This window comes from Carassius gibelio, chromosome A23 (assembly GCF_023724105.1).
Source record: "Carassius gibelio isolate Cgi1373 ecotype wild population from Czech Republic chromosome A23, carGib1.2-hapl.c, whole genome shotgun sequence".
NCBI classification, from domain to species: domain Eukaryota; kingdom Metazoa; phylum Chordata; class Actinopteri; order Cypriniformes; family Cyprinidae; genus Carassius; species Carassius gibelio.
The window spans coordinates 9,487,398-9,513,449 of record NC_068393.1 but is presented as its reverse complement, the minus strand read 5'-3'; the positions used below and the strand labels follow the sequence as shown (position 1 = coordinate 9,513,449).

At 37.1% G+C, this 26,052-nt stretch overlaps 3 protein-coding genes across 6 annotated transcripts in view; all 3 read right to left on the bottom strand.

The window, feature by feature from the left end:
* The window catches only part of LOC127945049 (forkhead box protein P1-B), a 40,679-nt gene extending 30,631 nt beyond the window's left edge, over positions 1-10,048 (bottom strand). For all 4 annotated transcript variants that reach the window (XM_052541572.1, XM_052541574.1, XM_052541573.1 and 1 more), the window contains exon 1: positions 9,883-10,048. The gene's annotated coding sequence lies outside the window, so the exon portion shown is untranslated. The remainder of the gene's footprint in view (positions 1-9,882) is intronic.
* A 684-nt stretch (positions 10,049-10,732) lies between these two features.
* Positions 10,733-16,311, bottom strand: LOC127944753 (eukaryotic translation initiation factor 4E type 3). The gene is made up of 7 exons (XM_052540972.1): positions 15,845-16,311; positions 14,574-14,646; positions 13,910-14,004; positions 13,304-13,364; positions 13,081-13,147; positions 12,821-12,976; positions 10,733-12,592 (listed from the first exon to the last, which is right to left on the bottom strand). The coding sequence occupies exons 1-7, from the start codon at positions 16,084-16,086 to the stop codon at positions 12,546-12,548; spliced, it is 741 nt and encodes a 246-aa protein (XP_052396932.1). The 5' UTR covers positions 16,087-16,311; the 3' UTR covers positions 10,733-12,545.
* A 1,730-nt stretch (positions 16,312-18,041) lies between these two features.
* Positions 18,042-25,785, bottom strand: LOC127944752 (RING1 and YY1-binding protein A). The gene is made up of 5 exons (XM_052540971.1): positions 25,622-25,785; positions 25,076-25,201; positions 21,594-22,151; positions 20,580-20,672; positions 18,042-19,324 (listed from the first exon to the last, which is right to left on the bottom strand). Exons 1-5 carry the CDS (start codon positions 25,645-25,647, stop codon positions 19,075-19,077), a joined length of 1,053 nt encoding a protein of 350 aa, XP_052396931.1. The 5' UTR covers positions 25,648-25,785; the 3' UTR covers positions 18,042-19,074.
* Positions 25,786-26,052: the final 267 nt, after the last annotated feature.

Below are 26,052 nucleotides of genomic sequence, written 5' to 3'. Positions count from 1 at the left end.
ACAATTTTAAGAGGTATAACCTGTCTGTCTGCCTTCCACGAAGCTTAAAATAAACTATTTAAGACAATGCAGCTGCGTGGGCTATGTGTACAGTTGAAAAACGTTGACATTTACAGTTCTTTTTAGCCCATCCTCACAATGGCAAGAAACCACTTGTTTAAAGATTAACTGGTCAACCGAAAACTCCATGAATTACATAGGAATTTAGATCTTAACTTCATAGAAAGTCATTTCTTTCAGCACCAAGAGCTTCGTATAGCTTTTCCTTGTCTGGCTGAACATTTTCTCGGATTCGTGTATAGTTAAACACTCTCCCACACAAGGAAACAGGGGCCGATATTTGTTAAATAACTGATTGCCACCATGACTACTGTAAACACTGGGGCCCTGGGTTCGGTGTTTATTAACAAACACATCTTCCTTCTGGAGCAATTTAACATTAACCAGGTGGTACGATCTGCAGATCTGGCAGGTGCCATAATACACGGGGAGGGCCTTATGTAAACAGCTGAGGAGGGCGGGGGAAAGCTCGAAAAGCAACACAGCTAGAGTAAACAGCGAAGAAAATCTCTAGACAAACAAGCAACCCCTCTCCTGACATGAATGTGAACCAGAACAGAGCTTGTGGGATTTGAGTGCTTGTTATTTAGTGCTGCTAAGACAGCCGCTGTTTCGGCTGGCAGAGGCACCAAGTTGTACTTTCACTGAGAACGAAGGACAAATTTCAGATTGGTGTGTATACATGCTGTTGAGGTCCATGAAAAAAATAGCATGGAAGATATGGACCAAACATGAAATGGATAATATGCATTCTTTCATAAGCGTTAAACAGAAGACAAACCCGGGGCTCCAGACTGTAACCAAATGGTCGCATTTTGTGACCATTTTTTCTGCCTCTGTGACTAAATTTTGCGAGCAGTTGCACTGGTGAGACCACAGCGTTGTTCAACTCAAAAGAGATGCCATTTATGACCCCTTTAAGTATAGCTGGCATCTATGGGGGCTGCACAACGACAACAGCTAGGTGAAGAGATGTTTCATGTCATGAATTGACCAATCAGCATCCAGAACCAGAACTTCTATCTGTTTATATGAGAAAAAATGTGGCACTTGCAGTAAAAAAGCATGCAGGGACAAAATGGCACAAAGAAGGAAATGTGAAACAGAATATCTAACACAGAATGCACAAAAATTCAACAACTGAGAGATCGTTGTAAAAAAACATGACAAATATGCACCAAAAAATAGACTGTACCTTAATGAGAGCATTACATTGTAATGCAACCTGTCCACAAATGTGGGAAAAAACAGGTCTACATATGAATCATGCACAGGTCTGTGAGTTACACCATGCCATTCGGTCATAAGCTGACAACAGGCATGTTTGCTCTAAATAGATGCTTTAGAAATAACTACAAAATGCCAATCTGAACCAGTATTGGCCAGTTTGATGGTTTAAAAGAACGCTAATGCACATTTGTTTGGGTTAAACATTCTTACACTGTCAGAAACATGCAAGGGAACAAAAGCTCATCAACAGTGTAACTGCTAAAGAATGTTTTGTGCGTGTTTATTTGACTTACACTGGCATTGGTCTATTTGCACAGATGATAGGCCTTCATCTCATAAACATTTCTCTGCTTTCCTAATGCCTTATTTTCCCATAGACACAAAGTTTAGCGGACAAGCAACACAAACATGAGGATTTTAGGGGGAGGTGAAGCCTCTGAGGACTTCAACTGTCAGGAAGGGAAAACATACACCAACCTGAAGGAATGCCTTTGAAGTCTCAATGAGGAGATATTGATACATAACACAAAGAGGGAGGAAAGGAAAGTCATAAACGCACACTCTCCATCTCTAAAGGAGTTTATTATGACACAGCATCAAGACGTAGCTGAAACTGAATTGGACTAATAAAATTAGCAAACACATCAAAGAACGGTTGTCTGTTGTGTAATTATGACTAGGTCTGAGGATGGTGGTGTTTATTACCCATAATGCAACAGAACTGGACAATTAATATGCCAAGGCACGGCTGACTAATGTTGTTTACTTTTAGGTATTGATTGTATATTAAGCAATTCACTAAGACCAAGTTCCAAGACCAATTCATCAGACTCAGTCGAACTATTAATTATCCATAATAGCGCGTGTGTGTTTTTTTTACCTCAACTATGAAAAATAAAAACCAGTTCATCAATAGATAGCCTCAGGCTATTCTGTTACAGAAACTTACACTGAACATGAAACAAGACACATAAAAAATATAAAAAAAACACCTTGTGTGCTGTCTAGGAATGAATTACTAGATACACAAATATGAAAAAATAAATAAAATAATATGCGGAGGAAAGCATGCTCCTATTTCAGGAAGATGTTAAAAAAAAAAAGAGTTCAGGGAAAGAAATAATGTTTGGCTAAATAAATAAATTTGTTAATTATTCACAATATGATATTTGTACTTCTTCCACCAGATAAGGCATGATTGACACCACACCACCACACCATAGAACGGTGCTATTAATCAAAATTGTATACTGTACCGGTCCGCGGCCTGAACACGAGTAGAACGTGAAGAGATGTTCAGATCAACCTCTCACGTGCTGGATAAGAAACGAAACAGACTAAACCGTGACAAAATTGAAATGTTTTTTTTTTTGTTTTTTTTTTTTGTAAATTAGAACTTGCACACACGTTTGAAAAGCCAGAAGTAAACGTCAGTTCCGCATTAGGATGATTCTTTTAATTTTACCTTAAAATCACATATACTTAATTTGATTTAAAAATCACCTGCTGTAGCACACTGAAAAAATTCATTCATCCAATTAAAAAATTTTGGGGTAATGATTCACATCTATATTTTACTTGAGACAATAAGTTATTTATTTTTCTTTGGCTCAAGTAAAAAAAAAAATATAGATCATTACCCTAATTTTTTTTTTTTTTCTGGAAAAATCTAGATCGTGCATCCCTAAACTAGAACGCTTGCCACAGTCTCGCAGCCTGTTTCATAATGCCCATTTATACTCGCACACGGCTCCGAACCGCAAGTCTCCATGAGCGCATCTGGCAGTATGGATATGGCTTGAAGTCACCCTTATTTACCTTGCGCAAAGTTACAACGGAAAGCCTGTCATTCATTCAGCACTTATGGCAGAGATACTGTTGATGAGAACCAAGAACAAAGCCATATGTGTGATTCGCAATGCTCAGGTGAAATGCTATAGGAATACTATAAATCTGCGGAAGTATTTGATATCACGCATAGGTGCCATGATTTCCTAAATCAATGAATGAATGGAGGATGGCGCGGCTCACTGTTTTGTTTACTAATGTAACGTACACACATACCAAAGTGTGGACGATGCTTGCGGTGTTTTCAACTTCTGCCGTCTGCCTATGATGATATATGAATATACGAATATCATCTCCAGCTGCTCTGAGATTCACTTAAGTAGCATTTTACCGTTTAATTTGAGAAAACTACCATCATATCAAATACACAGTGGCATAGAATATATTACTATTTAGCAGTTTTAAGACTTATTGCTACAACTGCTAATGAATATTAATAAATATTTATTTTTAAAGGAATAAATCACATTTGTTTTTGTTTTTCTATTTTAAGAGTAAACCTCTGTTGTGCAGCACTTTGTTTGCCAACAAATGTAAGGGTTTAATTTTAATTTGATTAGGATAAATTAAATTAATGTTTTATGCCTTCATCTGAAAGTGATGTGACATACAGCCAAGTATGGTGAGCCATACTCAGAATTTGTGCTCTTCATTTAACCTATCCTAAGTGCACACACACAGCAGTGAACACACACACACACACACACTGTGAACACACACCCCGGAGGAGTGGGCAGCCATTTATTATGTTGTGGTGTTGCCGGCCCAAGACTCGGACCAACAACCTTAGGATTAGGAGTCAAACTCTCTAACCATTAGGCCACGACTTCCCTATACAAAAAAAAAAAAAAAGGTTCTTAATTTTTTTTTCATTAATTAAACCATTTGTAAACTGATGTTTACTGTAAAAAAAAATTGTTTAAATATCAATACAATTATCACTGAATGTGATAAAAAAATTAAAATAAAAAAAGAGATTTGAAAGGGTTTTTGGATTGGATTTCAGGGTTATAATGGGAATTGTATTGGCTTGAATGTAAACTATAACTGTGTCTTTTTGATGGATTCTATAAGCGGGATGTAATATGGCAGATTACCTCAAAATATCTTCCTCAGTGTTTCACCGTTAAAAAAACGTTATACTGGTTTGGAATAACATGGGGGTGAGTAAGCGATGACAAAATCTAGTTGTGGGAGAGCTGTCACTTTAAGACAAGCAAGTAAGAAACATACATGATGACTCAAGCAGGTGCCTGCTAGCATTAATACCTAAGTGTTTCACATTACATCCGTATTCCATGAAGTTTATGAAGCAATCAATCATTTACCTGTAACTTGTACAGACTTATTTTTGACGGCTGAGTTCAAACACTCATGAGAGTTGAGGATTATGAAAATTGTGTACAGTCTCACTTCAATACTCCTGAACCTGTCTTAAACGAAAAATCAGCATCATGAGTTTGTTCAACCAGTCTGTCAGCCAAACGAGGCTGACGGGAGCAGTTGGCAGAAAGAAGGGGCTAATGGCACTTTGCAGTAGGCTATAGCATGGTGTCTGGATGCATGGGTCTATTTTTAGAGAGGTTTCTGAGATAATGGAAGAGGCAGCCCTCATAGAATATCACATTTCATAGCCGGGCTATGAACACATGACAAATTACGCAGATACACAAAACCACACTGTACGGATACAAGCCAAGGAAAAGATAGGCAGGCTGCATCAGTGAAATTACAGGCCAGACAATATTATCTTGAAAATGTGTGACAGGCTTAGTACAGAGAGTGGTTTGCTATAGTGCCTGCTTTTCATTCAGGTGTACTACTATGTAAATGCACTTTACTGAGATGGAAATTATATGGTTTCTACAGAGAGACTGAACATCAGGGTGATGAAGGCTTGTCAAACATTAGACTTTGAGTTCATTCAAACTTTCTGAACTTCACTAACAGTGTGTGCAGATGACGAAGAAAAGGCTGAACATTTGTGTTTGGGTTTTTTTTTGGTCAGGAAAAAAAAAGAGATAAGAATAGCAGTTTGGTGATATTATCTTGAACTTTTTTTAAATAGAAGAAAATGCGTTAAAAAGACAAACTGCGCGTAATGAGACTTCTGCTTGATTTCTGAACAACAACAACGTTCTTGGGTGTACTAGAGGATTTGTTCTTGAAATTACAATATTACAGATGCTATATGAAACATCTACCACACTAATAAGCCAATAATTATTTCACTTCATGGACTATAATGGATTTTATTCTTTAAAGAAATGTATACTTTTCAGCAAATACACATTCAACTGATTGATAAATTGAAATTAAACTGATGAATGTAGCCTTTGTGAAAAAGAGACACTTTTGATCCCAAATCTTTTTGTGCAGTATTGTAAATAAAAATAAGACTAAACTCATAATGCTACAACTGAATTTAGGCATCATAGCATTATGAAAAAAAAAATCATTTTAACACTAGCTAAAGATTAACTTGATGATGGCAAAATATGTCTATTAAAAAAAAAAGAAAAAGAAAAGTTTTGTTGCAACCTACAGTATTTCCAATAACCCACTGGTAACCTCAACAGGCCTGTGGCATACGCTTCTCTTCAGATCACATCAGTTGCGCACAAAGTGCTCAAACTCTCCAGGATGGCAAACACAGATAGCACAACCACACTTTACTGTTCCGGGAGATTTGAATAGGTGTGCGAGTCGGTTGAGATAGGGCAGCAGAATTATCCCTATTTCCATATCGATTACACCGACACACAGCATGGTGTGAAAAGCAATTCTTCCTCAACGCTTCAGCAACACCTTCCCAGTCCACCAAGTAAACCTATGCTTATTTACCAGAAACCATTACTATGCACACACAACATGAGCTATTAGTTTCGTTTACTTCGAAAAATTAACCCACACAGATGACTAGGCTTATTCAGTACACCAAATGTTAACGGGAAAAGGTAGTGACTGAATAACACTAACCAAGAACGAACCTGTCACCTTGTCCAGTCAAGCAACCAGCCATTACGCTTCCTCACCACAACAAAGTTTGCTGTGTGTTCGTGCACTCATCTGAAACCCCTTCACCTGAGGGGAAACCCTTGGTGAAGCCAGAACATAAGAAAGGGGAAACAGAATCTAAAACTCCCACCTAAAAAGGAAATATCTGTCACGTTCATCTACACATCCACGGCTACACGTGCCGCTTCCTCGGAAAGAACAAACCGCATTACACTTACTCCTACATTCTCTAATGCTCGTGGCACTCCTTTCTGCTATCACATCAGTCATCTCACAAGTGCAATAAAGCCATTTATGTACTATAGATTGTTGTTTATTAGGCAGTCAGCCATCACAGCAGGACGTCGAAGTATATGCCATAAAGGTGTTTATCTAGACATGTCAAGAAAACTGTTAATCATTAATTGGATTATGACATTGACATCACAGTTTCCTGGCCATCTTATTCATTGTGTAGCAGGAGGTGGGGAAAGTTATGTCATTTAGAAATAAGAAATCACTTTTGCGCAAGTCATTAAAGCTATTATTGCGCAAGCTTTATCCAGTCAGATATTAAGAGTGACAGACAGAAAGAGGCAGCATGCCGTTTATAAACACGATTTAAAGTACAATAACTCTTTATCAATCACACAATTGTGAAACACAAGACAGGCCGTCACAGGCTTGGTAGCGATATGACGAAGCTCCAGAAACAGAAAAATGCCTGGAGGAGAAAGATCTGAAAAAAGAAAGTATTAACGGAGAGTTTCCCCATGAGTTGAACGCTAGTATTAATTCAATCAAATGTAACATTAAAAATAAACAACTGGGGTTGCACAACTAAAGATGAAACTGCAATACGTCTTATATTTATTTGAAGGGAACGTTTCTGAATGAAGAGTGGCACTGTGTTCATTTATACGTGTGCAGCTCATATCATAACAGTGTTTTCAGAGCTGTAAAACTGCAAAACTGCCAACGTTTTTGTGGACAGAGGTTTGAAGCGCTTCAGCAATATTAAATCAAAAATAAAAGTTTGAGAGTTTAAACATCTCGACAAATATTTGTACTGTTACTTGTGGTGTTTGCTTGTTCTTGAAAAGAGAGAACGTAAGCAAGGTTTGGCGATCTGAACAAATCTGTATCGTGATCGATCTCGAAGACAATCTATTTTCAAAAAAGTCAGAGAGATTGTGACCGAAAATCTTGACTGAACAATTTTTGAAGCTGTAATAAAAATCTATTTATATCTCATTCACACATTTAAGTTCAATATTAAAGTTCTTTTTTTTTTCATACATGTTGAATTTAACATGTTTAACATTTACATCAATGCATTTAACAGACACGTTTATCCAAAGCGACTTACGTTGCACAGGCTACACAATTGTTTTTTATCAGTGTGTGTATTCTCTGGGAATTGAACCCATGACCTTTTGTGCTGCTAACGCAATGCTCTACCACTGAGCCACAGGAACAATATATGTTTAAGTTAAAAATATATTGAATATGTTTTCTTGCATGCCATTAACTGACATCAGAAAAGTGCAGATATGCAAATGTGTTGTTAAATTATTGATACTTAAAATCTCAGGTGTTTCAGGGAGATATTTTAAGTGTAATGGATTTGGCATTTAAAAAATATATATATAAACAAACACTTGGAAGTTGTAACCCTCTGTACTGTACTGTACTAACAAATGAATCCTCTAGAATGCTCTACTGAAGTTGTGCTGAATGGACAGATCTTCACAGTGAACCGTAAAGTGAGCAACCAGATCCTAAGGGCAGGTAACACCTGGTTTAAGAACAGACAAATGCAGTAAAAAAGACGGAGTGGGATGCCTGTAAAGAGCTCCAACAAATGATTAACTGAACTGTAAACGCTCAGAGGCAAAAAGAAGAAATGAAACCTGTCAATGGGCGTAGCTTTTCTGTTTGTTGTAGTTTCAACAGCTTCAAAATCAAACAATGAAACTCAAAGAGAATTTTTTAACTCTTTAGTACATATATGAAGTATCTAATGAAACTCGGCAAACCATGTAGACAAAAAAAAAAACTGGCTGTGAAAACCTAGTGATCTGGCAACCTAGGCAGCACTTCTGTGCATTATAGGTGGCTAAACATACAGTCTAGGTAGGCACTTTTCTAGGCTGTGAGACAACCAAAAGTAACACTCCCCTATGAGAGGATGCATGTGAGTCCCTGTTTAAACCTGCTGACCAAAATCAAACCACCCAGTTAGGATTAACACTCAACTGAATGAGATTTGACTAATGCCCACTGACAAACATTGTAATATAGACTGCATAGTTAAAGAGAGGAACAAAAAAAAAATGTGTTACGTCAAGATTTAGAATGGGTAAAGATTATAATTTTTTTATTTTGAGCCTTAATTAATAATGATTGGGTAACTGAAGAGCTGTTTATTTAATTGATTATGTTTGGAAAATAAGACATATTAAACTACTGATCAAAAGTCTTATACCGCTAGTATTTTCACCAACAAAAATTGTTTTAAGTCAGTTATTTCTATCTTTTGCTTGTGTGTGTTAGTAAGTCAGTAATATCAGTTAGTAAGTAACTAGTAAGTTAGTAATATCAGTTCACATTTTTTTTTGTTACATTAATTGTAATAAAACTGAGATTTTTGTATGCACAAGGAATCTGACAGCAGTCAGTGATCTGTTGAGCTGAGATATCTGATCACACCATTCCAGTCCATCTGAACACATGAAACAGGCTTAATCCAGAAGAACTATGGCAATGTCTCGAAGACATTTCAAGAATACTACCAGAAAAACTATGCACAGGTGTACCTCGTAAAAAAGTGATTTCAAAAATAAAGGTTGGACACACCAAATGTAGGCTTGATTTAGTTAACAGAAGTTAACTGATAAATATAATCCATCTATGACACTATTTTTTGGAACACATGTGTATCTAAAACTTTTCACAGTCCTGTAGCGTGGTTTTCTGAAGTGTCTCTCCACAGTTCTTCTGGATTGAGTCTGTCTCAGTTTGCGTTTCTTCATCTCATTCCAGACAGACTGATGATGATGATGAGATCAGATCACTGTGTGGAGAACTGGCTGCTGTCAGACTGCTCGTGCATACTAAAATCTTCGTTTTATTACAATTAATGCAAATATAAGTGTTTGGAAATGTAAGTTGTTATTTTCTAAAGGGACACTACAGTAAAAGATAAAAAGAGCTGACTTTCCAAGGCATTACTGCATATATTATGTATATTTTACATGACCAATCGTCAAATAATGTATGCAAGTTACGTTAAGTATAGATGCACAGTCCGTATATCTTTTTTGTTTCATAATCGTAACAGTTTAATAAAAATATTATAAACTGTGGAGATTTGAGGGTTAGATGTGATGTACGACAGACTGCATGCAATGTCTTAAACTAAAGTTACTCGGGCTGTTTTTGTTCTCCACATGAACCAAAGGCACATGTTAGCCAGCTAACACACACGAGGGGTTTAAAGAGGATGCTACGACGATTACCAAGTGTAATGAAAACCACCAATAAAGTCATTAAAGTTAAGTTCCCTGTTATAAATTACTAAATAAACTGTGATTAAAGTTTGGAGGGCTTTGAATTAGCTGCTCCTCCTGTCTGCTCCGCAGCGCTGCCGTTAGTTCTGATACGGCTAATAACTAGCAAATCAACCTCGCATGTAAATTACGAATAAACACAGAGAAGGAAACCTGATTACAGGAATAAACTCACCGGGGAAGCAGTGGTTTCTCAACGGACAGATTTGAAAACTTTAACGGCGACCCTGGAACGAACTTTCGCGAGCTGGAAAGCGCAGTGTGTCGGTCTCCCATGAAGCTCGCGCAGACGCGCGCTGGCCGCCACACTGCCGCGTGCTGCACAATGTAAACAAGTGTGCTCCTCCGCGCTGCGCGTCCCGGGGACTACTTTACATACACGCGCCTTGATTTCGCACTTAATGTTCACCATTTACAGCGAGGGTCGAATTATACACGATGATCGAGATTAACTGGATAAAGAAGGTGTGTAATTCGTGTCAAAACCGAGGTTTTGGGGTGAGTTTGAGAGCAGCGTAGCTGTTGGGCCGTGACGTCACGTCCACCTGCTGAGGGCTGTAGACACCGTCGCGCAATTTATATATTTTTTTGTTTCTGTATTAATGACTCTATTTGTGTGTTCTTATTGTTTGTATCGTAAAGATTTAATAAAGATGTAAAAAAAAAAAAAGAAAAAAAAAAAAAAAAAAAGACACCGTCGCGCAAGACGCGAGGAACTAATATTGTTGCGCACTATATATGTATATATATATATATATATATATATATATATATATATATATATATATATATATATATATATATATATATGTATATATGAGTCATTTCATGAGGCATTGATCAATAACATATTAAAAACGAGCTGGAGGGAAAGATATGTGGAGCTAATCTGGCGAGATGTGAATTAAATAAAGGCACTGGAGATAGAGACAAGTGAAGACGTTAAACATTCCGTTAAAAGGTGTGCTGCGCCACCTAGTGGTTATAGTGTATAGCACCGCATTTTTGTTGAAATAACTGCAATATTTCATATTTCGAATTCTGCTTTGTATTTATTCAATAGTTCAAAACCTATAAGCAAAGGAAAATAATAACAATATAACAGATGAAATACATGGAGATAAACTGAACATTCTATGAGTGAAACCCTGGGAGGACACAAGGCACCATTCCAAAGATTGACAATCAGTTTGAGGTTTCAGATCCTGATGGGGAGCTTGGAAAACGGTCACAAATGCTCCGAAAATAATCCCAAAAATCCATGTTAGTACTGGCATCTCAATGAGAGATCAGTGATGGGTAGGAAAAAGCTGAAATATGAAAGTTCAGCTGCATGTACAGGTTATTTTGCACATCCCTGCCCACAGGAAGGACAAAATCATAATTGTGCTTTTTAGTGCATTAAGGGACCTGGATCATGATGCAGGTCTTTTTGGGCTTTAAGTGTCCGACTTGACAAACCTAAATAAAAACTGCCACACAACAGAAAGTGAAGTACTACTCAAAATACATCATCAAAGACAAACATAAGAAACATGATTTTAACTCCCGCTGTGCAAGTTCAGAAGGACACAGACATGTGCAGATCTCAGACGATGAGGAATTATGACATAGGAGAACCGAAAGGAAATCTCTTTGGTACTGAAAAACTAAAAAAATATATGCTCTGATGATTACACAGGCCGTGTTCAGTTTCATAATCTGACGTTATCTACACTAGCTCCCCTCGACTTAACAAGATTTCCAACACAACCATCCATCCAAACACAATAAAACAAACCACTAGAAGAACTCTGAAACAAGACACAGTGTGATTACAGAGAATAAAAAGGCAGTTAGAAGCAAATGCATATGTTAAAAAAAATAGACTTAATGATTTCAGACAATGAAAATATTAAGCATTTGAACAATTTTGACAAAGATGAGACACTAAGCGCCTACAGCAACACGCAGAACAGAATGCATGACATCAACCAAGAGGCAGTAACCAAAAAAGAAACTTTCAACAGTGCTTTGACGCCTTTCTAAAACAGCTTTCATATACATCAAATACTACAGGAGGAGGTCTGGATACAGTTTTAGAAATCATAAAAGCAAAGCTGTTTGCAAGATGCAAGAATTTACCCTCATGTGATTAATACAGGATTATTTAAATTTACCTAAATGTTAAGTTTAGGAATTGCATATGCATTTTGCTGTACACTTTCAGTTATAACCAAGGTTGTGACACCCACTTACATTTGCTCTGAAATCATTAATAACCTCCAAGCCAGACAGTTTTTTTTTCCCCCAAAGAGAAATGTGCAATACTTTTGCATAAAAGATAGTTCCCAGAAGCAGATTAGGCTAAACCTTAGACTAATTTTAGTCTAAGGTTATGCCTAATGTGTGTCCAGGGGAAAACAGCCCTAAAGAGTTCGATCCTAATGGACGCTCTAACTCTGTAAATGAAATTTCTAACACAATGTGTATGTACACTTTGACAAGCAGCAGCAACCGTTACTGTACTGCACATTTGATCAATAAACCTAGCGGGGAAACAATAACACTTGGCAACATTGCTCTCTTGTGAGGATTTATATTCCATATGCTACTGTCTATGTGATCTTTATTGATATTACCTAAATATCTGTTATGAGAAAACTCCTCACGAAAAGCGTGGAGGGATCATCTGCAACGCTCACGACTTAAAAACAGGGCTGTCACATTCCCCTATGATATGAAACCACTGCAAAAACCGAGTTCAGTTCGCCCAGGAGGGATTCTTTTTCCGTTTTCAGTCCATTTTCTAGGATCAGTCCAAAAACAGGGAAAAGTGTGATGAATGTGCAAAGCTTGCTAATGCCTTGAGCGACCACCTTCAAATGCATGGTGCTCCTCGTGTGCTGAAAAAAAAATGAAGTTTTGAATTAATCACTTACAATTTTACAATATCTTTGCACTTAAAATCTGTTAATAAACTTAACCAAATCTAAAAAAACAATTAATTTGAATGAAAAATGTGTAACATCGTATTAAGCCATTAGGGTTTCATAGAAGTTCACATGCAACTGTTGGTACATCAATAAAAAACGAACTCTCATGCAGTGAGAATGCAAACCACGGACACTTACGTTTATAAAATACTGCTTTAAAAGATATCTGTGGAAGAAGTTCGTAGATTCTTCCTAAAACGTTGGCTTCGTTGGCAAAAGAGGCGTTTCCGTTCCAGACCTGAACCACATCTTCTCGTTCTCTCACACTCACACTTACTCCTACCACCTCATCCTCTAAAACACACACGGAGATTCAATTACTTCTTTGAATTTAAATGCTGTTAATAAACATTAACAAATAATATAAATCAGTTAATAAAACAGATTTTAACACTCACCTGATGCACAGTAATCGGTGAACTGTTCACCAATTGTAGCCAATAGCAGCTCTTTCCACACAGCTGACTGTTAGACAAAAGGATACTTTGGCAGCGATTAAACAAACCAGAACGTATAGGAAAATACTGAATTTGCATATGAATTTAATGTATTTAAATTAAACAGTCTACAAGTCAAAGTCCTAGGCCTGAACTGACACCATTAATAAACTAGCAGACTTACTGCGCTCTCTTTTGGCACTTTCATTTTCCAAACGCCTCCCTTGGCATTGCTTTCCTCTTCCCTGTGTAGACATAGAAATATAAATATATAAAATCAAACCAAATGTTTTATGTAAATTGTCCCAAAGGCATTTTCCAAGCTAAGATCAGACATGCATTGTAGGGTCTGTAAGATTTGGTTTTTGAAAGAAGTCTTTTCTGCTCACTAAGGCTGCATTTATTTGATCAGAAACACAGTAAAAATGGTCAAATTGTGATATATTATTACATTTTAATATTATTTATATCTGATTATATTTGAAAATGTAGTTTATTTCTGTGATGTCAAAGCATCATTACTTCAGTTTTGCATGATTCTTCAGAAACCATTCTAATAGATAAATTTTTTTATGGACAGTATCAGTTTATTAACAATTTTTGGATGTATAGAAAGTCTTAAAGAACAGCATGTATTTGAATTGGTAAGTTTAGTATTATTAGAAATGTCTAAGCTGCCACTTCTGATCAATTTAATGCTTTAATAACAAGTATTATTTTTGAACAAAATTCCTACTGACCCGAACAGCTGAGGATATTGATAATAGGCTGAATATGATGAAAGACTAACCATAGTGGTCTTCTCTCTCCTCGCATTAAGTGGTAGCTACACCTCAGAGGGAGACAGGACACAGCAGGGATGTTGTTGTACACACTCCAGAAACTCTTTAAGTTATGAAAAAGAGGTGATGCACAATATATCAGAGACTATATATATATATATATATATATATATATATATATATATATTGTTTGGGTGCCTAATTTCATTTAAGACATATACAAATATAATTAGAAGCTATAAAGATTGGAGACAATTTTCACACAAAATATTGATTCGCAATCCTAACATTAAAAAATTATATTTTAATACCATCTGTCAAATTTTGATTCACAGTAAAAATTCCACAAAGACAGAAATTTCACCACACCTTCAGTAATATCAAAAGAACTAGTTTTTCAGGCGGATCAGGCAAAAATTGTAATTATGTCAATTAGAAAAGGTGCAACACTCACTTTTGAAGAAATCCATCTTTACTGGTTAAAATACATAAAGTTGGATTTCTTCAAAAGTGAGTGTTGCACCTTTTCTAATTTATTTGACTTTTCCATTTTTGGTTGTGCCTCCTCTTATGTTGATAGAATAGCTTTTTTTCAGCAATTTTTGTAAAACTGAGCTATAATTATAAAATTGCAATTATACAACAAAATAATAATAATAGCACAACACCTACCTGTACAGTTTGGACGGTGTATATCTTTTTCAGATTTGATTCACACTCTGCTGCCGTTGTACCTGGTAATGACCTGGAATACATAAAGAATAAAAAAAAAATAAAATAAAAAAAGTACACTAATAATTAGCTTTAATAATAATAATTCACTATAAATAAAAACTCCCAGTCACTCGCCCTCGTTTCATTCTAAAACCTGTATACTTTCTGTCTAATGTCAGTGGAACAAGGGTGAATTTCTGAGTAATATAATCCAAAGAGTGGGCAAGATAATGAAAGTGAATGTCAACTGTTGCTGTAAAGCTTCAAAATGAAAGATGGTTGCTTAAAGTGCTGTGCTTTTTGTCATTTTGGAACTTGACTGCCTCATATTACGAGCTAAAGAACGGTCAGGACATTCTTCAGAAATTGACCTCGTGTTCCACGGACTAAGGCATGTCATAAAATGTTGCAATGACGTGGGTGATTAAATAATCAAAAAAATTATTAAATCATTAAAAAATTAATTTTTTTTTTTTTTTTTTTTTTGGTGAACTATACCTTTAAACAAGATATTTATGCTAAACTAAGCCTGGCATATTAACCATATCTGTGTCATAAATCATACATTCAAAGAGGTGTTATCTTTGGTCTAATGTCAAGTGCAATTTATAGCTTATGATAATGCCATGAGGCACAGAAAAAAAGCATTTCACAATCATTATGGCAACCAAATGTCAGTTGGACAGTAAACAGGACTTCAACCCTTTCAAAATCATTACCAACATAACTGGAGACAACTTTAAGGAAGAGAAGCTTTAATATATATATATGAAATTAACAATCAACTTAGATGTGGTCAGTTCTCTATCTGAAAAGTTAGTTTGATCTAACAGTGCCCTACATTTTAAAAACTAAAAAAAAAAAAAAAAAAAAAACTTAAGTGGGCTCACGAGAAAGCCTTGAGGTACACCCTTACCGTATTAGGTTCTATTACACAGAGCTTCAGAAAGAACATGACATCTGATATTAAACAACAACCATGACCTACAGGTGACTCGACCTACTTACTAAGTTAATATATCAGCTGTGCGTTATGACACTTATAAAACGTATAAACACTAAATAAAGGCGCCTGAACCATCTATTAACATTACCAGTGTTCGTCTAGAAACTGAAAATAGTATGATTATCTATAAAAACGAGAAATATCAATCTAGGGCCTTTGTACACAGGCGTTGAATATAAAATGTCTAATCCATAATAACAGTATTATGCCAACACTAGCCTACCGATCCAGCCAGAAGGTCCACGGGGAGTGCAGCGGCAGCGAGGTGCCGTCCTCGATGTGGTTGGTGATGTTTTCCAACTCTCTCTCGTCGATGTGGATGTCGTTTTCCGTACAGTTCACAGGGCTGCTTTGTCTCGCCGTATTCAGCTGCTGATTTGGGGCAGCAGGAACCGCCATTGTTTCTCTATGACAGCTAATCGATGGGTGATTGTTTTGCTGGGAGGTCTGTATTACTCTCCGCATCCACCGATAGGCAGATTATTAATGCTGACTCATTAGCCGATCGGCCGGCTGGACTCGCCGCGTCACCGACACAAAAACAACAACAGAGTCGGTCCGGAGAGATGAAGTCAGACGCAGTGCCTCGGTCTCTACCGCACTTCAAAATAAAAGCTTTCAGACAGGTTTTAAAATGAGGGGTCTAATTTTAAAACTGTAAGCGCTGAACAAGGCAAACCCCTGTTGGAAAAGCAATTTTAAATGTAATTAGTTCACCCCAAAATTTAAATTCTTCCATCTTCTCCTCACCCTCGAAGCATCCTAGGTGTATGTGACTCTTCTTTCAGAATAATCCAATCTGGGTTATATTAAAAACTGTCCTTGCTCTTCCAAGCCTTTCAATGCAAACAGGTGTTTGTTGTCAACAGTTCAGTAGACGTGAAATAAAGTGTGCACATTTGTGATGAAAATGTCCCTCACAGGCTCCGGGGGGTGAATAAAGGCCTATGTAGCGAATCCATGCATTTTTGTAAGATAATTATCCAGATACTACGACATCTGCCTGCCCTGCACTGCAATCTTTCGGTTCCCAAGTCAGCAGAAGTGAGAAAAAACTGTTTATTATGTTTGAAATCTGTGTATTTATCTTACAAAAACACATGTATTCACTACGGGGGCTTTTATTCATCCCCCGGAACCGTGTGAGGGACGTTTTATTATGGATGCGCACACTTTATTTCACGTATTCTGAACTGTTGACAACAAACACACAGATTACCCGCATTGAAAGAACAAGGAAAGTTTTTAATATAACTTCGATCAGATTATTCTGAAAGAAGAGAGTCACATGCCTAGGATGCTTCGAGGGTGAGTAGATGGCGGCCGAATTTTCATTCTCTGGTAAACTAACCCTTTAATCTAACACTCATCTTTACTTGGACTATTTTCTGCTGTTAGCTGGTAGACCATTTTGTACCGGCGATAAACCAGTATTGTTATTGTTAAAAACTTGAGATAAATCCAAAATAAAATAAAAATATAAGATGAAAAATTCCTGTTGCTCAGAGGTAAAGCATGGTGTTAGCAACACAAAAGGTTGTGGGTTCAATTCCCAGGGAACACACATACTGGTAAAATAATGTGTAACCAGAATGCGCTGTAAGTCGCTTTAGATAAAAGTGTCTGCTAAATGTGTAAATGTAAAAAATGATAAAAACATTTTGATTAGATTACTTCGAATTAGTGAATGATAATGTTTTGTCGTCTTAAAACTAAACAGAAATATGGATAGGACATGTTACTGTATCAACATCCTTTGTTTGCCCTCTGATTTAAGAGTTAAAAAGTGACGTGACATTCAGCCAAGTATGGTGACCCATACTCAGAATTTGTGCTCTGCATTTAACCTATCCGAAGTGCACACACACACACACAGTGCACTGGGCAGCCATCTATGTGGCGCCCGGGGAGCAGTTGGGGGTTCAGTGCCTTACTCAGTATTGAAGATGGAGAGGGCACTGTACATGAACACCCACAATTCCTGCCGGCCCGAGAGTCCGATTCTCTAACCACTAGGCCATGGCTTCCCTGAGCTAGTGAGCTGGGCTTGAGACCTACAACAATAACTAACTGTTCCAGTAACTAAAGGAACAGCAAGAGATGTTGATCAAATAATGTCTTCACACTGTGCAGGTTTGCGAAAATGGTGTTAAATTCAGTGGATATGTGCACACATACACACACACACACACACACACAAAAATTATATATATATCAACATATTTAGGGTCCAGTTTTGACATTGCAATTAAACACCAAGATGTTGAATAAAAAAAAGGAATGGATGAACTGTTCACAAGAAGACCAATAAGACCACTAAGACTCGAAAACATTAAACACTAGATACTATACAACAACAAAAAACTGGCTTTAGAAAATGTAGATCACATCAACGTGCCCAAGATGCTTTGAGACCGTAATGGGTTTCAGAAGGATTTTATTAGCCTTGTAAGCTTCTAGATTTTTAACAAAGGTCAGAATGAATGTGTAAACCTGGGCAAAACGTCCTTATGGGCGAGAATAAGCCAATTTGTACTACACAATGCCATACTGGGAGTATTTTCCAAATTTTCAGTAGAGATCTTGGTAAACTGTAAATATACTGTATGAAATCTCACAAATAGATAAGCTGCTTCATATTCCAACAACTGCCGGTTCCTCTCTGTCCACACTTTCATTGCCATGAAGTTGAATAACAGACAGTACTGTGAATCTCGATATAATAATTTTACAAGAAATATGCAAAGATTTAAAGTCTAAAAACAGAGCAAGATAAAGAACAATATTCTAAATACTCTCTTATCATCTTGTGAACCACAAAACATGTCTACATGGTACACCGTATGGATTTCCAAGTTGGCCTTGTATTATAATACTGTAAACGCACATCATCACAGTCTGTGTTTCCACCATGTAAACACTTAAAGAGTTTGTCATATGAGATAATAAGGGAACAAATCTCCCTGTACACGGTGGTCTAGCATGATCTTACCGTTGAGAACTCACTTTCTACAAACAGCCGGAGCAACAGATCATTGACTCAGAGCTGAGAGATTGAGGAATAAGCTCAGATACTGTACATTTAGCATAAAACGAATCTACATTCTAAACACAAAGTCAAAACAGCCGTCTGCACGATTTAATGACAATGAACAATAATGCAAACTTGGGAGCGCTGACTTCCGTGGTGCACAAACATGGGTTATATCTGGTAGGAGTAGGGCACAGAATATACAGTGGGTCTCGGCCTGACAGTGACTCACGTGAACATCAACACATCAATCTACAAGGTGCTCCACGAGGGTTTTCGACAGGTACACTTCTGCCGATGTGTCAAGATGGACATTGTCTGAATGGGTTGAAAAGATCCCTCTTCCATGTACAGTTACGAGTTTGGCTACAAGAGCTCCGGGCCTCGCTAAATGAGATTGCGGTGTCTGAATCGCTTCCCCTTTACATGGTCTCGTTGTGCCCAGTAGAATGGTCTCTTCTGGGGGTGGAGGCGCGGGACGACCCCTTGTCCGTGCTCTCCGAGCTGGAGCTCAGGTGCTGCTGCTCAGAGCCAGCGCTGGAGGTGACAGTGGAGGAGGAGGTGGAGGTGGAGCGGGTCTTCTCCTTAAAGTCTGTGATGATGACAGTCACATTGCCCACTGTTATAGCGAGCTGCTGAGCCGAGCTCCTGTCCACGTTCTTCAGTTTAGGTCTAAAGAGGAATTTATAAACATTTAATCAACACACATACATAGAGCACATCAAATTTGGTACATTGAGACTCAAGCATGACTCAAGGTTTGTTCTTGCACATACAGTTGCGTTTCTGTTATTTTTAGTTTCATATTTGATTTTCTTTATGCATGTGCAATGATCAATGTTTATTGATTGTGCCTCTTTAGAAGACTTGCATTAAACCACCAGATTCATAAAGAACAAGGTTTTTATGCCATTCCAACCATCATATTGGAATAGGCATTCAATGGAAGAACAGAAATCTTTTTTGGGTGAACTAACCCTTTAAGCAAGCCAGCAACATTAAAAGGTGCGCCAAGTAACTTTTGCTTGTTTTGGCTACAGATTCAGTATTTGCTGTAACGACATCATTCTGAGACCATTTATTTGATATTTCCAAAAAGCACTGGCAACCATTCAGAAGTGTGATGCAGCGGCACGCAAAAGCAAATGTTTTTGTAGCCAATCATTCATTTACTCTGCAAATAAACAAGTCTTTTAATAAGAGGATAAAGAGTATCAAGCTTCATGTTATGACATCCATGATAAAGTAGTCTCTTATGTACAATAAAGTACTTTTAATTTCATTGGATAAACTACTGTGTATCTTTAAATGTTTCATTCATCAAAAAACTCTGAATATGATAATCCAATTTTAGCTGTCTACATTGCAGCACGCTAAAGAGCCCATGGATTATGCAGCCGCTCAACGGATTTCCTCTTAATAAGTCAAAGCAGTAACAGTATAAATTGAATATGAAGTCATTAGTAGAAATCAAAACTATTTGAATGCTGGTAAAAGCCTGCCTTTAATTTAACAGACGTAGCAACAGATCTTTTTTTTTTACATACTGTGATCTATATGTAATGGATTATTGAAAAAATTAAAAAGTAAGGTGGGGGCTTGGTTCTCTCCATTGGTTATTGACTGGATGGAGGAAAATCTGACCGCAAGCTTGCAATCCACTGTAGAGGGCCAGTTTAAATGGACTAAATGACAGAAGTTCGACATGCACCAGCAGAAAAAAGTCTCCCGTTTAAAAAAATAAATAAAAATTATATATATATATATATATATATATATATATATATATATATATATATATATATATATATATATATATATATATATATATATATATTCACGACAAGATCAATAAGATGCATTTAGAAAATATAGAGGATTTCTACTTCATGCCAACTGTTGAAGAGGATATCAGTTCAGAACTTACCGTGAAATTATAGATTTAGTATTCTTCGTGACAGACTTGCCAGCCTTTATGCTGTTACTTTCCCCAGCTGGACTTTTCTGGATCTGTTTGGGCCTGTAAACGTTGATTTAATATGCCATTAGTAACAGACTATTACCATACAACGTTCCCAACACTTTATGGACTTAATCAAGCATGTATGAATATATTTTTGTAGCTGGCCTGCAATTCTAACATTTACATTTATTAATTTAGTAGATGCTTTAACGCAAAGTGATTTAAAAATGTGGAATTACAAAAATGGGTGCTTTTCTCATTGAAGATTAGCCTATGAAATATCACCGAGTTATTCATTTATTAAATGATCCAATAAATGAATACTTGTGTGATACTTGAACAGGTTTTAATCAGCTCTGAATAGAGATAACAGCAGTCCACTTCTCAGTGACTTTGATTCCAGAAGTTTTTTTTTTTCTCTCTCCACATTAATTATTCTCATAGGGAAATTAGTTTTTTTTTTTTTTTTTTTAAGAATTACAAGGCATGGGCAAAACAAATCAGCTACAAAGTGAATACCAGCATTACAAATGTTTGAAGCAAAAAAATAACTACAATCCCATGAAGCATTGCAAATGACAATCAGATTAAAAATGGAGAAACTACTGATTTTAATGGTGCTTTTAGAAACAGAAACAATATATTTTATGTTTATAGCAAAAAATGCATATGTATGCAAATATGAATTGCAGTGCTTCATGGGAGTGGATGGACACTAAAGTGTTCTTTAGATATTATTTGCTCATTTTAATTCTTTGATTGGTGGAGATTTATTTGTATAATCATGGGCAATGTTGTTTTTCCGCCAGAAATTCCACTGTTAAACAAGATTTTAACAAGAAGTCGAAACAATGTGGGCTGATGGCTTCAACAAAAGCATATACCATCTATTAACAACCTCATAGCTCAATTATCTGATTATCTGATACTAAAAGCAAAAAGACCACTTGCAGAGCATGACTGCGTAACAACACTCACTTCATCTTCTTAGCAGTGGGTTTTTTACTGGGTGTGAGGCTTTTAGGTCTCTCTTTGTGTTTCTCCATCATGGCTCGCTCTATTTTTCCTTTTTTGAGTTCCTCTCTCTCTGCACCCATCCTCTCTGCCGGCTGCATCCCAGAGTCTGCTGTGAGCGGATGATCTTTATCCATGTGAAGTTTGTCCAGCACTGCTCTGTCTGTGTGCTCTCTGTCTGTTCTGTTGTGCTGCTGCAGCAGGTCTGGGGTCAGTCCTGCTCTCTCAGGCCTCCTGTCTGTATGGAGCGGCTGCGGTTTGTCTAGACCACGCTCCTGTCTCCGATCCTTGAGAGAATGTCCACGGTCCAGCTGACCTCCGTTCAGACCTAATCTCTCGGGATGGTCTGAGTCAGGGTGGAGACTGCTGAGTCTATCCGAGTCGGAGTTGTCCATGTCGAAGTGGTCGTCGTCAGGCAGGTCTCGGTCTGTCCTTTCCCTTCTTTCTTTCTTTGCTGGGGGTGGGCCGGCGTACTGTTGAGCGACCTGCTGTGCCACGAGTTGAGAGTTTATCCTAGGTTTCCTGGAAAAGAAAACGTTACCAGAAAGTGCATTGCCAACACTGATACCAATATATAAAGAACAGGACAACAGATGACCAAAAAAATAAAAAGAAATGCCATTATGTGAATATGCAGGAAAAGTGAGACATTTTCTGAAAAATTTTCACTGGTTTTTTAAAATATGCCGTTTAAAATCTTAAATTCCATTCTGACCATTTTAAAATCTTACATGTCCCACCGATTTTCACCCTAATATATGTACAGTAGATTTTGGAATCATCTACTAATTCTTTTTTTAAACTAGTTTCCCTGTTAATATTAAAATGAATATTATAAATCATTGAACCATGAGATAACACAAACTGATGTATACGAATTATATAATTATATTTTTTATTTTCTATTTTATTATTATTTATTGTTTATTGGAAAGAAATTAATAATTTTATTCAGCAAGGATGCATTAAATTATGACAGTGAAATTATTTATAAATGTTACAAAATTCTTTATAACTTTGATCATTAAAACTTAAGATTTTTCCACAAAAATGTTCCACATTAATAATAAAAAAAATATATTAACAAATCAGCATATTAGAATGATTTCTAAATGATCGTGTGACACTAAAAATTCAGCTTTGCATCAAAGAAATAAATGTTAAATATATTTATATAAAAAGTTTTAATTAAATGTAATCATTTCTCACAATATTACAGTTTGAGTTTATGCTGCATTTTTTGATTGAATAAATGCAAACAATGCAAATAAATATATTTGGTAAACAAGAAACTGCTTTCTAATATATATATATATATCTCAAACCAATCTCAATTTCTACCTGTAGTGATTTTTTTTTTTTTTTATATTTGAAAATGTATATTTTCCATTTAATAAAGGCAAGTGAGAACAACTACTTCTGAAGGTTTAAAAAAAAATGGCCATGTTGATCAATGCAGATACTTTTAAAATGGCAATTACTCGCCTGAAACATTGGTCTATCAATAATCCCAACACATCTGAAGTTCATGTCTCGGTATTCTCAACAATTATTCATACTGACATAGCAGAAAGCATCGAGAGATTCACTCCGAGCAACCAAGTTATGCATTAATGATATGAGTGAGGGGACACAACCTCTCTGAGTGAATTTGAGTTAAGGGAGGATCACAGTAAATTAACAACAAGCTGACAGTTCATGTCTTTGATTGACAGCTCTCGATGATGTTCTAATTATCCAGATTTAACTTCATACCGACAGCACATAATCACCATCCCCTAATCTTATTAAAGAACAAAATTGTGTTAATTTTGCTTAATAAATACTAATTAACATTCTCTTTGCTCCAACATCATAAACACCAATCACCAACATGGACTGGAAACACTGCATTTATTTTATGTTTTTTTTTTTCACTAATTAACTGTGATGATGGAGTATAACCACAGTTTTGAGTTATGCAAACATCCTATTTGACAAGTAAAAAACTACTTGGACATTTTTTTTTTTTTGCTTTATTATGAGTGTGTGGTCCACTTCGCAGCACTAGAACGGCTTAAAAGCGCGCGAGAGAGGGTTTCTGTGCGAGTTTGTTTGTTTGTGTGGTACCCCGCTGTTTCCCTCAGCTGTTGCTACTCTGGTGTGTAAGAGTGGCCAGACACAGACGACACTCACTCAAGTCAGCAGAAGCACACCTCGGAACGGCGTAATAAACCCGGCCTCATCAAACAACCGCTCTATGAGAGAGCAGGGACTGATCCTGTTGCTTCAACAAAGCCAGAAAATCAACATTCAAGCATGCAATTTACGCCGAGAGGAGATGCCTGCATACTTCACGCAGCACACAATACATGAAAAGACCGTCACTCTGGCAGAGACATGAACACCTGCGATAAAGCCAGTGAGCACTCGCCACTTTCAACCCACTAGAATATTCAGCCGAAAACAGGTAATGGACTTCAAAAGGATATTGGGTTTCTTTCATGATCTGTCAGTTTTAAGAGCAAACAGTTTGAAAATAGGAAATACTTTGCATATACATTGGGGTCAAAACAACTGAGATTTCTTTTCTTTTTTTTATGCAACATTTTTCATTCTCATTAAAATGAGTTTAACTAAAAAAAAAAAAAAAAGTAATCTCAAAAAGCATCGGTTTTGGTGGAAACATTTTATAATTTGCACAGAGTTCATACGCTCAGTGCCACAAATTTGCATATTTGATTAGTGACCTGCTGCATTTCATATTCCACTACTGAGAAATCTTAAACAGCTCAAATAATTATACACTACCATCTGTACTTTGCTTTTGCAAAACAATTACGCACATACTGAATAAAAAACAACAACATTATTTTTCACCACTGGCCTATATAATGGATCTTTAATTTGTCAGACGGACCCCTTTCCTTATCTAATCCACTTAAATATCATTTCAGAGACCATTGCTGCATGCCATAGGAGCCAATAATGCCCTCAATTCTAGAACACATCATCAATAGGATAGCATCAGTGCATTATGACTCATTTCCACCAAGTGACCACAGCAATTCATCAAAAAAAAAAAAAAGCCATGGCCATGCATTGAATATTTTGCACCGTATTTAACAAATAGCACGGTGTGCGTAAAAACAACAACACTGCACTAGCAAATCTGACATGTTTAAAGCCTTCATCTTGCAGCTTTCCATTTCCTATAGGATCATATAACGGGGCTCTGCGCACAGACCAGGATACTTCCACAGCAGCCGGATCCTGCCGCCTGTCCTACTGTGACATTGAGATTCTACAGGAATCACATGACGTCAGTATGTATGGATAAAGACACAATCCACAATCAACGAGACTAAATATCAGTGCTGGTGACATCTTCATTGCATGCATGTGCAATGTGTTACTGATGGTTATGATTGCATGACTCTCTCTTTTAAGCTGCAGTGTCACTTTACCTTGTAGATGTACCTTTCCGCACATCACATATACTGCATTTGAATGCCTCTGCACTGTTTTTGAAGGTGCAGACGCTACAGTCCCAAAATCCGTTGTCTGCAGAGGGCTTGGCTTGTCTTTTTGGCCTGCAAGATTTAAAGGGAGAATTGGTTAGGGTTTTTAAATAGCATGCTGCACCCTAATTAGTGCAAGTGTCATCATGTGCACTAATTCTACGTGCTGTATACAGACGCCCGTCCTCCACAACCACACTAATACACATGCAATCTGACGATTTTGCAATGCCTTAAGGGCAAAACGGGCTTTAGTTGTTGAAAAAGGGCGAAGGAAAAAGAAAAGAGGAGGCGTTTCCTAAATTCCCTTTGTCTAAAGCTGGATACCGGGAGTCAGGCACGGCTCCGTATCCGCCATGGCTGCGCTTTTTATCGTTAAATCCGACCAGGAAAAATAAGTAGACTTCAACCGCATCACGCGGCTATTCGCCAGTGCACACAAACGCGCAAGATGCTTAATGAAAATACAGAGCGAATGAGATGTTTCTATACCTGGATGGGCTTTTCTTGTCGCCCATAATGGGAGAAACACCGTCTTCCAGAGGAGGGGGCTTCTGTAATGTACAGTGTGAGCTCCAGACAGAGCCGCTGCTGCTGTTATCGCACACTTGCACTCGCTGACCGCTGCAGCGCGAGGCGTCGCTCCGTCACGTGCCCTCTTCCTCAGCCAATCACAACTCGCGCACGTTTAAAAGTCTAAATGTTTTATACAGAAGTGTGCTCTTTTGAAACTGTGATTGATCATTGCAGAGGGCATAGCTGTATTACTGTAACCTATGAGGAAAAGTAGCAGTAAATAAATGAATAAAAGATTGCATGCTTCAAGGATTTCATTAACAAAGCCACTTCAACTAGTAGCTGGCCAAGAGGTAATCAAACTCATTTTTTGTCTTCACATTAGACCATTTTCCCTTTTATAACTG

Excerpts from the sequence above, each read along its gene's own strand:
- LOC127944753 (XM_052540972.1), bottom strand. The coding sequence starts at position 16,086 with ATGCGGAGAGTAATACAGACCTCCCAGCAAAACAATCACCCATCGATT. Across the intron at positions 14,005-14,573 it reads ACACCGTCCAAACTGTACAG|AGTTTCTGGAGTGTGTACAA; the intron begins GTAGGTGTTGTG and ends CATAACTTAAAG. Across the intron at positions 13,148-13,303 it reads AAGTGCCAAAAGAGAGCGCA|TCAGCTGTGTGGAAAGAGCT; the intron begins GTAAGTCTGCTA and ends TTTGTCTAACAG.
- LOC127944752 (XM_052540971.1), bottom strand. The coding sequence starts at position 25,647 with ATGGGCGACAAGAAAAGCCCATCCAG. Across the intron at positions 25,202-25,621 it reads GACAAGAAAAGCCCATCCAG|GCCAAAAAGACAAGCCAAGC; the intron begins GTATAGAAACAT and ends TAAATCTTGCAG. Across the intron at positions 22,152-25,075 it reads CGGAAAGGTACATCTACAAG|GAAACCTAGGATAAACTCTC; the intron begins GTAAAGTGACAC and ends TTTCTTTTCCAG.